General features: G+C 47.4%; 1 protein-coding gene across 1 annotated transcript; it reads right to left on the reverse strand.

The window, feature by feature from the left end:
* Positions 1 to 41: 41 nt before the first annotated feature.
* On the reverse strand, positions 42 to 6,479 carry C7H19orf47 (chromosome 7 C19orf47 homolog). Its single transcript, XM_078858248.1, has 8 exons — positions 6,431 to 6,479; positions 4,141 to 4,228; positions 3,273 to 3,387; positions 2,897 to 2,981; positions 2,630 to 2,761; positions 1,776 to 1,940; positions 1,323 to 1,399; positions 42 to 1,206 (listed from the first exon to the last, which is right to left on the reverse strand). Exons 1-8 carry the CDS (start codon positions 6,447 to 6,449, stop codon positions 499 to 501), a joined length of 1,389 nt encoding a protein of 462 aa, XP_078714374.1. The 5' UTR covers positions 6,450 to 6,479; the 3' UTR covers positions 42 to 498.
* Positions 6,480 to 15,565: the final 9,086 nt, after the last annotated feature.

A 15,565-nucleotide genomic window follows, 5' to 3' on the forward strand; every position in this document is an offset into this window, starting at 1 on the left:
AATGTGAACATTTTGGTGCTGTGTAAATACACCTTGATTCACATTTGCAAGTTGTTTGGGTGATTTGTTCAATACAAAAAAATTAAAGCATAAAACATTGCAATGTTTAGTTTCACATAAAATAACCATTACCGCTGAGAGGCTTAGTTTAATGTGGCGTGTGTTACATACTTCAACAAAAACATCTTTATGGGCTGGATTTATAAGTCCCATCTGGGGAATAGATCATGGAACTTTAGTTACGGCTATTTGGTGATTGAAAACCCTTTCTAATGTTATTCTGCAGGACCACTGTCAATTCATATAATTTGGGTAACTATGATCACAAATGTCTGGTATCAAATGCTGTAAACAAAACTAAAATGTTACAATCCCAGCAGTTTAGTACTATCTTATTGGAGAGTAAAACATGTCCATAAATAGTAACACACTTATCATTTCTGAAAATAAAATGTGGGAGGGTGGTGTGAACAAGACTTGCACCGACACCCACTATTTTCATGCAACTGTCTTGTTACCCAAACGATCAAACACACTGACCACCCGGTCATCGCAGCCACTCGCCAGGACACCCTGCGAACTGTGGCCACGGCCGTTGCCACTGCCGCTGCTGCTGCTGCTGCTGACCCTCGCACTTGGTGCAGTCCTCTTGATGGTCACGGTCAGGGCTTTACTTCCCACGCGGGCCTGCACGGCGCCAGTGCCGCCCAATCTTGCGCCAGTGCCGCCCAATCTTGCGCCGACGCCACTGCTGCTCGACACGCGGCTCTCACTGCTTGAAGCCTCGGCCACGTGCTTCCCCAGGCGCTCCAGCACCTTGGGTCTGCGTGGCGGCTGCTGCTGCTGCTGCTCCTTCAGCCCTTCTCGTGATGGCCCTGCCAGGATGCCGGCGGTGGGTTTTTTCACCAAGGTGACGGACGTGCCGGCTTTGCTTTTGGACACGCTGCTGCTACCGCTGCCGCCCCCACTGCGGGTTATGGCGAGGCGCTTTATGGCAGTGACGACAGGTGGTCTGCTGGCGCGCAGCACGAAGGCAGAGCTTGTGGGTCGCGGCGCTGCTTTGCCGAGGCGCGCCCGCTTGAGCACACCGGCGTACTGCAGCACGGAGCCTGTATCGTCGTCGTTGTCCTGGCTTTCACTGCTGCCTCCACTTGACGCCTTGTCTTCTGCCACCACCTTCCCCAGCCGGCTGAATACCCCTGTCGGCTGGAAAGCACAGGCGCTATTTTCAAGCACGAGCTAACGAGGTAACTGGACAAGCCACACGTAGCACTCATGCCTGGATCATCACTGTACTGGTTACGGGGTGAAGGGTCACTCACCTTTGTGCCGGTTGTGGTGTCGGGTTTTGATTCGGCTCCTAATCGATCAAACACAGAGTTGCGCACCAGGGGTTTCTCTGCAACAGAAACCCAGAAGACACGGAAATCTTAACTCACACAAGCTGAATTTACAACATAGTATTCAAAACTAATTTAAATGTATTAAGTGTCTAAACATGACAGCTTCTTACAAGGGAGGAATTTCATCGACAGGCTGAGAGATGAGGTGGGTGGTAACAACAGGATAGTATTCATAGTGGGCATATGTGACATGACCCAAGAAATAGGAGCATATATTCCCAAAGCTTTCAAGTCATATCAAACAGCACACCACACACAGCCTAGGAATGTACCCAAGAAGTGCTATAGTATTGTTTTTATCTGTGTATTTCGTTAAGCTGTGGGGTTTAGCTGTGGGGTTTTGCCATGAAGTGAAACTGCTGGGGTGCGTACTCTTGGCCGTCTGCTGCTCGAGGATCTTCTTGGTACGCGAGGTGATGCCCTTGGGCATGTTCACCACGTACTTGCCCTCCATCTCCGCCGTGACCCGGCGCCGCCGCTTCACCGGTACCTCCTCGGGCTGTGCCTCACTCGCGCTCGTGCCTAGCCGCTCAGACACTGAGATGCCCCCAAAAATACGGTTACATGCCACCCCACAGCACCCACGGGCCCCACTGTTCTTATTTATCCAGTTAAACTTAACAACGGTGTGGGTGAGGAGGACATTATCCTTGCTGAGGGCCAAATAGGACTTCCAAATATCTAAATATCTTGCTGGTGGGGGGGGTGGGGTCACAAACACACACACACCTCACTTCTGTGACTGCAAAAGGTCTTTGGAGTGACAGAAGTGACAGGAAAGACTAAAATTAGAACAGTGTTGCCAGGTCAAAATAATTCCCCTTTAGTACTAAATTCGTGTGGTTAAGATGCAGTAGGGGAATACATATAATTTGTGGGCCATTTAAATTAGGCCTCATGTGGCTGCAGGCTGTATGAATTTAAGTTGTGGGCTGTATTAAGCCCATGGGCTGTTAGTTCCCCAATGGACATCGGGAGTTAGAAAGTCGCGTGGTAATCAATGCAAGTGGAGTTCATACCCAGGTGTGGTGTCCACTGTAGAGTTGATCACATGACATCGTATCGCTTCCATCACACAAATCACAACATTAAATGAATACTTATGAATGGGCTTTCACTTGTTTTAGCAAAGAACACAGCATAGTTCTGTAATCCTGACCAGACCGCCCGGCTGTCTGACTCGACATGACTGTGAACTGCATGGCGATGCGTTTGTGTGTCTTTACCAGGTTTAGGACGGGCTCCCAGCCTGTTGGCTACGGTGAAGGAGAGCTTGGGGGCCTCAGGAGATGCAGCGCGGGTTGGTGTGTTGGGTGGGGAGTCCCTGCTCAGGCTGTTGGCGATCATCCTTGAGGCCGCTGAGCAGTCAACATCATGGGCAGAAACATGACGGGAGAAACACAATGTCAACAACGTGGGGAAATGCCACTTGTTAAAATCTAATGCTATTTTCTTTCAAAAATGCAAACTTTTCGAAATGAAATAAGACTTACGAGAAATTTGGGCTCGTTTCAGTGAAGATGATGTCGACAGCACACCGCTAGACTTGGTCTGTATTCCTGCCACCTTGCCAATCTCCTGAGAAAACAACACATTGCCATTGTTTTAATGAGGGCAGTGAAAAAGGTATTCATATTCGAAGTGATGAACACTTACATATATTTGCAGTGTTTATAAACACACCGTGGTGCAATACCAATGCAAAATGTGAATGTGACCAACGACATCTTCCCAATGCCAATGGCATAAAAGGCGTGAAGTCAAGAGTAAGGATGAGGGTAAGGCAATTACTACAAAGATCCAAGGAGCCAGGGACACACGTGTGTTTCCCTCGGACACCGTTGCGTGCGTGTTTCCTGCTCCTCCCACCTGCTGGTGCGCCACCTTGGCATGTTTGAGGATGGCGATGACATCGCCCACCACGGCGATGCCCATCTCGTGCAGGATTTCACGGGACAGGTCCATGAGCATGCTTTTCTGGATCCTGCAAGGCATGCACGGCACTTTGCTCGGGGTGTGCAATACAGTGTCGCGACAACGCAATTTCATGGTAATACCCTGCATCTCCACAACGCATCATCTCGATAATCTGGCGTCACAGTAATAAGCTCCATCTTGGAAACACAACATGAGAGTGCATTTTAGTGGCAAATACATATAATTTTAGTTTCATGGTTTCGTACAAGTCATCCTGTACTATACAGTTCATAGTCAACAAGTAAAAAGTAGTGTAGGCAAGGTCTTGCAACTTTAAACAAATCCAAACAAACACTGGAAAGTCAAGCAAATATCAAGTAAAAATCAAAAGTGAAATCCTAAAGATAAGATCATAACTTGAGTTCACAAGAAAACAATAGCATTATTAATCAAAGCTCACACATGGAATGTGCAGGCTGGGCTTCCGCAAACATTCCTATATATTTCACTGTATAAGAACGCTGCCGCACACACAGATATAGTACTGGAAAAAAAAACGCTCTTCAAAACTTTGTCAACTCCACCTGCCACCACCCAAACGTTTGCTCTAAATCTTTTAAACAAACACGCGACACCGTAACGTGGCAGGATTTTGCAAGCCCCATGCAGCGCCATGCTGTGTGGCCAGACTGGCTCTTACTCACACAAGCAACTGTCAATCAAATTCCTCTCCAGCCTAGATCACCACGAAGCACTTCTCCCCTGGGTGCCGCAGACTGTGTCAGGGTCTAATATTAGACCGATCGTGCAGATGGTGCACCTGTTGTCCGTGAAGGTGACGGCATAGTTGGCGGCTGGGCCCACGGGAATTCCCGCATCTTTGAAGAACTGGATCCATTCTGACGTCACTGTGAGGTGGCAGAGAACGCACAAAAAAACGATTAAGAATCGGAGAACACCCAGTTTACGGAAAGACTGTCAGCTTCTCACTCACCCATTCCAGTCACACATTCACTGCTTAACCCACATTAACAACTCACTCAGAGCCACTTACTATTTAAATTAGTGGCACGTTATTTAAGGAAGTGTCAAGTTAGAGACAAACTGATTTCACTGCACTGACACATGTACTGCATTATACATGTGATGTGCAAATATAAATATTTTTTAACCAATTCCACTTTACAATAAAATTGTAAACACGGCACAATATTTATTTCTGAATCTTTATTTTGACCAACATTTAAAAAAATATTCTCCGTTAAGGCAAAATTCTAAAATATTGGATTTTTTTACAAAGCCTTGTGAATTCACCTTGTATCCGAACAAGTCCAGTTTGTGCAAAAAAAATTCAAACGTATAAATAACAAAACATTGCTTAAAAATATCAGCTCTATGTTTTCAAGTGAATACATTTTGGGTAGTGAATAAATTATAGACTAAATAAGCTACACAGGACGAATTGTAGGCAATTATAGTTATAATCTAAGACATTTTTAAACAATGCCTAAGTCACAATCACGTGGTCCCTGTAGTCGTCGTTAGAGACACAAAATCTACTTGAAAACGGTTTATCAACTTGTATGAATACATGGATTCGAATAAGCAGAGTTAATTTCCTATTTATGGCATGCCAGCTATGGAAAGTTTAACCAAAACTACGGACAACTCCACACTCAACACTGACATTAACCCTGTTGGCTGCTGTCATTTAAAGGCAGCCTGGCCCAAACGCCACGTTTTCATTAAATCCGTGAAACCGTCAGATGCAAAACTGCATCATTGCTGTGCACGACTGGCCCTTCTTAATCAAAACCGCGACTGGGAACACTACTGTCACTCCCATCAATAATAGTAATGACACTAAGTGGCTAAACATTTATACCAATGTAGTGTATGTAATAACGTTATTCGTTTGTAACGAGGAAGCCTCTGTAAATCTCAAACTCATTGTACACCAAGATGTTCGACTAATCCCATTATAACGTGTGTGGGAGCAAACCACTTTTCCCGAGGAACATACACCACACATACGATGGGGAAATACATGACTTAAAGGTCCGTACAGATGGGCACACAAATCCATTTACACCTCGCAGCGCCGACGGCTTGAGAGTTGTACATATATACACGCGACATCACCCCTCGTCGTTCGAGGGTTCTTATGACAGGCGTGCGAGCTGACTCCCGGATCTATCGAAACAAAAACGTCAGGACTCGGCCGAAGCCACGTAACCAGTAAGCCTCAAGTCGGTTTAAATGTGCCCACCCCTCTCCCCCCCAAGATCCTCTCGAGAGATTACTCCTCGTCGTCAGTAACTCGCAAGTCGGTTTAAATGTGGCCCCCCAGAACCTCTCTCTCGAGAGATGATTCCTCGTCATCTGGAACTCGTTCCCCCCCCCATCTCACCGTTCTTCTGCCCACTCCCAGTCCAGCCTCAATACGTTCATTCTAGATTTGAAGTTTTCGTGACTGCAAGGATTCATACTCTTTGGTTTTTTCGGTAAAGTCACGTAGGTAAAAAATTAAATGAATAAACAACTAAATTAAATCACGACATTTCGGAGGTAACACAAACCTTGATACATCAGTAATTTTGCTGTGACGGGTTCCACCAGAGGACGGAGGCTTGTGTTGCCTCCGAAACGTCGTGATTTAATTTAGTTTTTTTTAATTAAATTTTTACCTCAATACGTTCTTATTCTACTTAAAACTCTCCCTCGGCTACGACGAGTCTCTAACCACACCTCTGATGCGTACGTTCCCGCAAAGCTATGCAGCGTTTTACTTTACGCTAATATGTAAGTCCAAATATAAATTATTGTTTTATATATATACGGCGGCCAGGGTCTTATCCCGCGGCGGCACCTCGCTCGCCCAGTCAGCGGCGGCGGAGTCGCTAGGAAACGGCTAAGGCATCGTAGCGGCCTAGTCCACGCGAACCACGGCTCCGGGTGTCTCGCAGTTCGATTTTTCACACCCCGTTCTCGAATTGAACAAAGCAACAATTGCACGAGCTCTCCCGGGCCGAGCTGTGGCGAGGGAGGCGGCGAGGGAGGCGGCGAGGGAGGCGAAACGCGCAAATGCCGCCGCCGCCGCTGCTGCTTACCCGCTCCTGCCGACGCCATCGCCCGTGCGGGGGAGGGAGACGTCGAATCTGGGTTAGCGGACAATTCGGCACCGCTGATTCGCCGCTCACAACATTGTTACTGGACTGCAATGAAGTCGGTATGAGTACAATTCATATTTTTTTTTAAAGTAAGATTGTCCATGTTAGGCAAACTACTTTTTTGTCTCTCTGTTACTTTTGTACAGTTGATACAATTATTGATATGGTGTAGGATTGTATATCTGTGATTGGGTTGTTAGGAGGCGGCTATTTCAAGCGCGCACATATTGGACGCAGCTGATTCGTCACGGCTGAGTTTGTGAACTGATCTGTATCGATTGATAATCGATTCTAATCATGATCAATCGTTATCGATACATGTACAGCATTGCATTGCGCGTGTACGAATCGATGTCCTTCTACGAATTATTTAGTGAAGCTGCGTTGGCAGTGGTGCACAAATAAAAACCTCAACACATTCGTCAATAACATTGTGTCCTTAAAAAGGGAAAAAATTAGAGGCGACGTTTCGGACAATGTCCCTTTTTCATGGCACATTTATGCCACGGAGGGCCATTTATGTGATATGAATAAAGGTCCTCGCCAGAAACGTCGCCCATTAAATGCTCATATGGGGCCGTCCATAAATGACGTCATGCAATTTTGGACGATTTTTGACCCCCCCCCTCGTCACACGGCGTCACAAAAAGTCAGACCTCCCCCTCAAATATGACGTCACAAAGCTCTGCCCCTCCCCTCCCCAAAAAATAAAACATGCTTCAAATCGCTTTAAAATATTGTCAATGTAGTGCGTATTTAATGTGGCGCTGCACTCTGGTGTTGTAGGAGAAAACATTTATTAAAAAGTATACTTAATTAAGTAGAACGTGTTTTCTATATTTAATTAAAGTTGCGCTTTTTGATGTGACGTCACATTTCTCACCCCCCCCCCCTCGTCACACATCGTCACAAATGTCTGACCCCCCCCCCACCCCTAGGTGCGTGACGTCATTTATGGACGGCCCCTATACTGATGGCATATAACGTGGCCGAGCGAGATAGCGTTCGCCTCTTCTTGCAGAAGGTTCGAGACCACGGCCGTTCTGGTAAATGCTGCGGATGTATTGGCCAATAATTGCTACAAACCGCACTGCTTCACAGCGGAAGTTAATGGTCCCATGACGTAGACCACTGTGTGTCGGCATCACGGTCCAACTTTGCCAAACTTGAAAGAAATGTCACCGCGAATTACTTTCTTTGAAAACACACAGCGATCGTCACGGCCCACTGCGAAAACTCGGCGAGAAACTGCTGAAAATGAGTCGAGTGAGGCCTTCACGGGCAAACAAGGGCAACGGCGATCATAACATTTTTTTACGAATCGAGTGAACAAACGAGACATCCCTCCCTCCCTTCGTATACATCCCCAAGTTCGTATAACATTGCTCTACTCAATAAACAATATCAACGCTTGTCTGTTACAACTTGCATCGTGCTGTTTGTTGCTGGCCGCGTGGCGTTTCGAGCATTTGCTCAGCAACCGTGACATATCGTACACACGAGAATAATAGTAGAATCTAGTGTGAAATATATAGACAGTACAAAAGAGGCGGTACTAATTATATAATTAACACATCATCGGGGGGGGGGGGGGGGGTTGTGGGGGTGCTGTTCTCAGCCCCCCAAAAACGCTACGCAGCTGACGCAGAGCAAGTCCACGCCACACAGTACACGGACCTTGTTGTCACACAGTCCGTAACCCAAGCCTGTGTGTAGCAACTAGCACAACACGATAACCACAATGCCACTTGTCACAATAACACAAGGGATATGGAGCGGGGGGGGGGCTATGGGGTTGCCCTGAGCCAACTGGGTGGGGGCATCGGTTGAGTTTCCAGCGTCACCAGCTGCTCGTGTCTCACACGACCTCACAGAGCGCAGAGTGATTCACAAAACACGAAGAGGACACCCCCGTTTCCAGGACCGGAACGGCAATCGTAGTGTCACATCCTCGGCCAATAGGGCAGCCAGCAGAGATGCTGAATTTGAGTTAAATACCAATCGATTGCAAAACACGCACACACACACACAGGGTTAGTGGACCACTTGCACATGTGGTCAGGCGATAAAAGTCAAACAAAGTGGGCTCTCGAATCAATCTCTGCAGAGTTGTTAATGTTATCTCTTCGTATGCATGGTGGGGTTGATAATTGGTTTTTTACCCTTCTCTCTGGCAACAAAACTGACACCTTTTTTTACAAGGAGTCATGCTTGCATAGACCACAATACCTGCAGTCATAATGCAAACAAAAAACATAACTCTGATAATGTGCACTGTCCTTGAAGTTGATTGGTCCACACCCGAGACAGCTTTCCTTAGAGCCTATTCACACATGAGTTGGACCAGATGACGCCAAAAGGCGCACAACTCAAAGACAATGCACCATCAGAGTATGAGAGCTCTGGGTAAGCATTTTCACCATTGGAACCTCATTTGCCAGTTAAAAATATAATAATTGGGTTTTTACCCTTCTCTCTGGCAACAAAACTGACACCTTTTTTACAAGGAGTCATGTTTGCATAGACCACAATACCTGCAGTCATAATGCAAACAAAAAACACAACTCTGATAATAACCAAAAAAAAAACAATTTTCATATTTTTAACTGGCAAATGAGGTTCCAATGGTGTTCATGGTGGGGTTTTTTTTTCCTCCCAGGAACTCCGGTTTCCCCCCACATGAAGCAAAAGAACAATACCACTCCGATTTGCCCGGTTGGCTACGAAATTCAACATACTGTATATATCAAAAAAACTCTTTTATAATGGAACTGGCCTTAACGTCCCACTGCATCATCCTCGTGAAGAAGGCTTGAGACCCCGTGAGGCTTTCCTGGGTAAATACAAAGTGTATTGCTATAACGAAAGCCTTAACCCCTTCCCCAACACGAATTCATGACCTCTGATCTATTGGAAAGATAAAAATGACTGTGCAGTGAATGACTTATTTGTACTGTATATATGTTGAACTTCTTCTTGGTTCTTTCGGTAAAGTCACGTAGAAGGGAAGTAATAAAATAATAAGGACGGCTGCTTGCGTTGTGGCCGAAACGTCGTGAGAATTATTTTATTATGTTTTATTTTTATTATTTTATTACTTCCCTTCTACGTGACTTTACCGAAAGAACCAAGAAGATGAATCCCTGCAGTCACGAAAGCTTTAAATCGAAATATGTTGAACTTCTTTGGAACCGTACGTGGCCAACCGCGCTAAGAGTAGGTGCGGGGGGATGACAACACACTCTATGGAAATATTTCCTCTTTAGTTATTTCGGTAAAGTCACGTTGGAATAAAATAAAATAAATCACGACGTTTCAGGCGCAACACAAGCTTTCCCACCTGATGACGGACGCTTGTGTTGCGCCCGAAACGTCGTGATTTATTTTATATTATACCCACGTGACTTTACCGAAAGAACCAAAGAGTATGGGACTCCTGCAGTCACGAAAGCTTCAAATCGTCTATGCGGAAATGTGCAGTTTCCATGGCGGGCTGAGGTGTGTAAATGTCTTGCGAGCGCCACCCACTGGGCCGGGTTGAGTGGGAAACCTCACGGCGATTTCAATAGCGCCCCTCTCCCCACGTGCGACTCATTTAACAATAAAGAATCTCCATGCTCAAGCCAGCGTTGTTGGACTGTGCTAACCTCGCCTGACAAATTCCACAATCATACGACAAGTGGCAAGTCCTTCTGCACAACCGTAACAATCCTATCTCGACTTAAAGCGTTCGTGACTGCAGGAATTTATATTCTTTGGGTCTGTCGGTAAAGTCACAAAGAGTGGTTCAAAGGAATTTTTGTTGTTTTTTTTTGCTATTTTATTTGAACCTATCTACGTGACTTTACCGAAAACCCCTAAAAATATGTAACAATCCTGTTGCATGATTTAATATAGAAATATGTCAAGTATAATATCGCATAATTAAAACAACGCGAGCGAATTGTGCGGTTACAAAGTTCATGATTTTACCGATATTTAAATAACGCACCATGCAATGGAATGGTTGTGTGGGCGAGCGTGTAGCGCCACTTTTGGGGAATGTTAGCAAAGCAGAAGTCGCGAGAGAGGAAGTTAGAGGAGGAAGAACAGACAAAGAGAGAGAGAGACTGACTCAGCGCGTGGAGAGACTGCACAGTGAGTGTGGAAAGAGAGAAGGGGGGAGGGAGGCGAGACCACGCCGGTCGTCATTGAGACGGTCGAACGCAACCCCTTTGGCAGGAGCATGAAACTCGTCTCACGTCGTGATCATTGCTCCTCTAAGGTGTCACACGCGTGCCGTGCACGCCGCGACTGCTTCGGCTCACGCAGTTTCCTCGTCAATTCACACACCACATGGAGAGTTGCAGAGCATTCAACGTTGTCTATTTGTATTGTGTTCATAATAATGTCAGCTTGTAATGCGCCCGCAACAGTATTCGCTCACTCTCGAATAAGGGGCCGTCCTTAAATGACGTCACGCACCTAGGGGGGGGGGGGGGTCCGACATTTGTGACGATGTGTGACGAGGGGAGGGGGGGTTTGGGAAATGTGACGTCACATCAAAATGCGCAACTTTCAAATAAATATAGACAACACGTTCTACTTAATTAAATAGACTTTTTAATAAATGTTTTCTCCTACAACATCAGAGTGCAGCGCCACATTAAATACGCACTACAATGACAATAGTTTAAAGCGATTTGAAGCATGTTTTACTTTTGGGGGGGGGCAGAGCTTTGTGACGTCATATCTGAGGGGGGGGTCTGACTTTTTGTGACGCCGTGTGACGATGGGGGGGGGGGGGTGAAAAATCGTAAAAAATCGCGTGACGTCATTTATGGACGGCCCCTAAACAGAACGACTCACAGGCGCACGGTGTCACAGGGGACTGGGAAATGCAGGCAGTGAGTCGGTACCAATACTTGCCCAATCTCTGTGGTCCTCTGTACAGTACATTTAGATGCTTTCAGTCTGTTTTTTTTTTAAAGATAAAGTTCACTGAGTTATTAGCTATTTTTCGATTTAAAGCTTTCGTGACTGCAGGGATTCATCTTCTTGGTTCTTTCGGTAAAGTCACGTAGAAGGGAAATAATAAAAATAAAACATAATAAAATACAGTTCTCTCTTGTATTTGATTATGTTTTATTTGTATAATTTTATTATTTATTAGACATTTCTGAGAAGCGACCTGGCCACACGTGTGATCTCTCATCGGAGTGGCTTATCATGCGTGGATATTTATAGCTGCCAAATAATCCTAACGCATGCCTCTAAATGTGGAGGACTCGGAGGAAAATCCACACGACCTCGGGGGAGAACACACAACCTCCAACTATACAGGCGTCAGGATCGGGATTCGAACCCACGTCCTGCACACCGTAATGACCGTTTACATTTGGGAGTGGTGCGAGGGGGCACCATTCGATCCCATACAGACGAACTGACGGAGTCTACATTTGCTGTACCGCACTCTCCTGGCCATCCAGGGTACGGTACCTCGGCGTCCAGGCGAAGAGGCTTTCACAACATCTGCGTGATCCGGCCAAGCCACGCATCCACGGTGCTGGGTTACAGGCGCGCGTCACCACATTAGTTGTCGTTTACAAATAACACAACAGCCGTTTCCCCTGTTGCCAGTCAGCGCTCGAACCGCGAGAAAATTACCCGGTTCCAAATCCACTTCCCCCACGAGGAGCGTCTCAGGGCAGCGCGTGTTGCGTCAACTTCACGTGGTGGGAAGCGCGAGAGAGGAAGGGGCCTTTAGTAAATAATTTAATACTCACCACTGAGGGGTGGGGGGGGGTCAGGGTCTTGCATGTCCACGAAAACCCGTCCCACTCTCACGCGATTGTCTTCACTCGCTCTTTGCCCCATTTACCCACAGACACTCTTTCCGCTCCGTCGACGCGTTGTTATTGTGCACTATAATTCAAAGACACACACAAAAAAAACAAGCCCACCGAGCCTTGAGCCAGTTGTGCGAAAATGTCACAGTGCTTGCTTAGGGCGAGAGAACAGGCCGTATGCATAAGCGGCTATTGCTGCTATATTCATGTATTTATTTTCGCTTGCAGTCGCTGTTCGTTTAATCGATCCCCAGAGCGGTCGTGGTGGAATTTCTGTTATTCGTACGATGAGAGGAATTTGTACAGTATTAGTCATGAAAGTCGAAAGGTTACAGTGGTGATAACTGGGCTGGTAGTGGAGGAGATGTTACTGCCGGAGCTGTCGCATGTGATGATCGTGGTGATGTTTCGATCACCCATGAGTTAATGATGATGATGGCGACGATAGCATGTTTTTTTTTACAAGAGGGGAACGCGAAAGATCATGCACACGGTGATGAAGGTTGTGATTGTAAAATAAGGATGATGATGATGTTACTATTCGGAGAAACTCGGCTACATCCCGACCAATTATCAAGACGACGTCAAATAAAATCCCGGCAATGCCGAGCACCATGAAGGACGATGTAAACAGTAATGATGCATTGCTACGGGGGGGAAAAACACATATAAACATAGCTCTCGTAATTTGGAACAATGTTTATCCACGAGTATTTTTTTAAGCAGCAAATTCGGGACCGGGCTTGACCTGTGAGCGGTCTCATCGGCCCAGACGTTACCACCTTTGCAACGGCGCTGTTTGTGCTAAAATGTGTCCCATTGTGGCAGAGTACTGTGTTCCAATGTCACCATAAAGAACAAACACGCAGCAGCACTTGTTGTATAGAACCGGATCTGCTGATGAGACCCACAAAGCCTGCTTGAAAAACAAACTACTGCTGAATGAACAATTTTCCGGAAGGCCGTTCGGCTAATGAGCTGAACATTTTATGATTTTTGTTGTTGTTGTGGGCACGAATTATCCCCGTGTAGTGAACCCCCAGGGTCCCCGTGGTCGGCAGCGCACAGAGCAGTGCAGCCAGATGCCTCGCGTCGCCGCACTGTCATGCTCGTACGTCCGAGCTCCTCAGACTTCGCTAACCCACGCCGGACCAGCGTGGTGAACAGTGGCGGCTCCTGCAAAATCTCTCAGGGGGGGCAAATGTCTGGATGATTGATAAGGATAAGGTCCACCCATGCAATGGATAAATTAACAGCTTAAGCATGTAAAGGCAACTTCACTTCTTTAATATTAATGAAAAATAAAGTGACTCTTACAATACATCTTGTTTGTTTCTATACTCACTATTAAAACAAACCACTCAAGTTTCTTTTATTAAAGATTCCACTAGGTGGCGACAAATTATATTGTTGGATGAAACGTGCTTACGTATGATGACGTAAGCACGTATGATGACGTAAGCACGTTAGGGCGAGCCCTCCCGGAAGCCATAGAGAATGCATTGCAGCGCCCCCGTTCGAAAAAAACATCTTTGAATGTAAGTCTATGGGACCACTCGGGGCGATTCTCAGCTGGAGGGAAATCGCCCAAAAAGAGGCGGTACTCCACAGAACGTAGCATGACGCTGATTGGACTATATCCAGAGGCACAGTGACGGCTAGCGTGACTCTGTGGTTGAATGACATTGGTGGTGCGTCGCCCAATCGCCCTAATGAAGAAACCGCCCCTGGTAGTGAAGTATGGTCACGGCCGTCTAACCGGGGGCCTCCCGACGCCTTCAGACTACACCGCAAGTCTTGCATCTGACAACGTGACGACGAAACGTGCACACACCCCCCCCCCCAGTCGCGCCCCAAAGCGCGGGGCCCGGGGCGGTCGACCCCCCAATTCGCCGTAGCATAGGGACGGCTCTGAGTATGGTCACATAACCCCCCCCCCTCCCACAACAAGCCGTAATGCGTGGACAGACCCCCAAACAGCAGAGGATTGACCCATTGCTGTATACATGTGCAACTCATTCACTCGGCGATGACTAACACTCGGCATGCGAGATGGGTGCAAAAACGCAGAGCCGAGTACATCTAAAGTAACTCCACCAGGCACGGTCTCACGGCCATCATCGGATGCATAATGCAACAACGGATTGAAAACTACCTTGTAACAAATCGATATCCATAAAGCAATACTGTATCGTACTGAAGGGCACTGCACCAAAAGATTAAACTTTAATTCGCCTCTGCAAAGGGCCATAAATACAACACGATGACTTAGCGGAACAAGCAGAATGCTGCGGCGTAAACATTGAGAAATAAACCAGTCCTCAAAAGTTGTGGTCCCCCCTCCCCCCCCCCCATCTTTGATGTCTTGACGAGAAAGAGGAGGAGGAGGCGTGGGAGGATGGTTTGCGTGGCCGGCTGTGTCGACTCAGATACTGCGACCCCCCCTCTCTCTTTCTCACCCAGCCCCCCCACTATGAGTAGTGTACTGCGGCATGCCCCCCCTCCCCCAACGGCTCCCTTGCTGATTGCGCTGTTAATAGATGTGTGGGCGTGCGTGGGAGAGACGGGCTGCGCGAGGAGCGGTGGGTGTAGTGGTCAGCGACACGGCGACCCGAGTTCGATTCCCGCTCACGGTGGCAAGCACGGGTGGCGATTATTTGAACCGGTCCTGGGTCGACTCGGCCTCAAATGACACCGTCACTGGGGAGACAAAGGCGGTCGGGCGTGCTTGCTGGCCACCCCCACCCCCTCGTGTGTGCCGTGTCGGCCTTCATAGGTGCTCGCTAACAGCACTTGCCCCAACAGCCTGCGAAGGCTATTCGGGGGATCTTTGCCTTTGTGTTTTGCGTGCCGTTGTTGCTTCTGTTTGGCCGGGTAGAGGGGGGCTAAAACGGGCGAGAAGAGATGGGTGGACTTGTCGACGAAGAGAACGCCAGCGGTGTCGAAATCGGCCTCCGTGGAGGAGGCTCGTGAAGGACCATAATGGGCAGCTATAGAGGCAGTCGCCCTCCAACAACAACGGAGGGCAGAGGAGCGACGCTCACAACAACGAGCGGAGCGCTGAACGGATACAATGCGGCAAGTTGGCACAGTGGGGTCGTGGGGAACACAGGTGGTGCATCTCCCAGTCATCTCAGTCAGTCAACCCATGGCAGCTGGGTGTGTCCCGTGACCTCCTGCACCTAGCCTGGCACAGTGGGCAGCACAGCTGGTGCATCTGCCAGTCATCTCAGTCAGTCAACCCATG

The sequence above is a fragment of the Lampetra fluviatilis genome, chromosome 7, assembly GCF_964198595.1.
Source record: "Lampetra fluviatilis chromosome 7, kcLamFluv1.1, whole genome shotgun sequence".
In the NCBI taxonomy this organism is placed as follows: domain Eukaryota; kingdom Metazoa; phylum Chordata; class Hyperoartia; order Petromyzontiformes; family Petromyzontidae; genus Lampetra; species Lampetra fluviatilis.

Coding starts and splice junctions, on each gene's coding strand:
- C7H19orf47 (XM_078858248.1), bottom strand. Junction 3,388..4,140: donor GTCACCTTCACGGACAACAG/GTGCACCATCTG, acceptor CATGCCTTGCAG/GATCCAGAAAAGCATGCTCA. Junction 1,941..2,629: donor GGGAGCCCGTCCTAAACCTG/GTAAAGACACAC, acceptor GGGGCATCTCAG/TGTCTGAGCGGCTAGGCACG.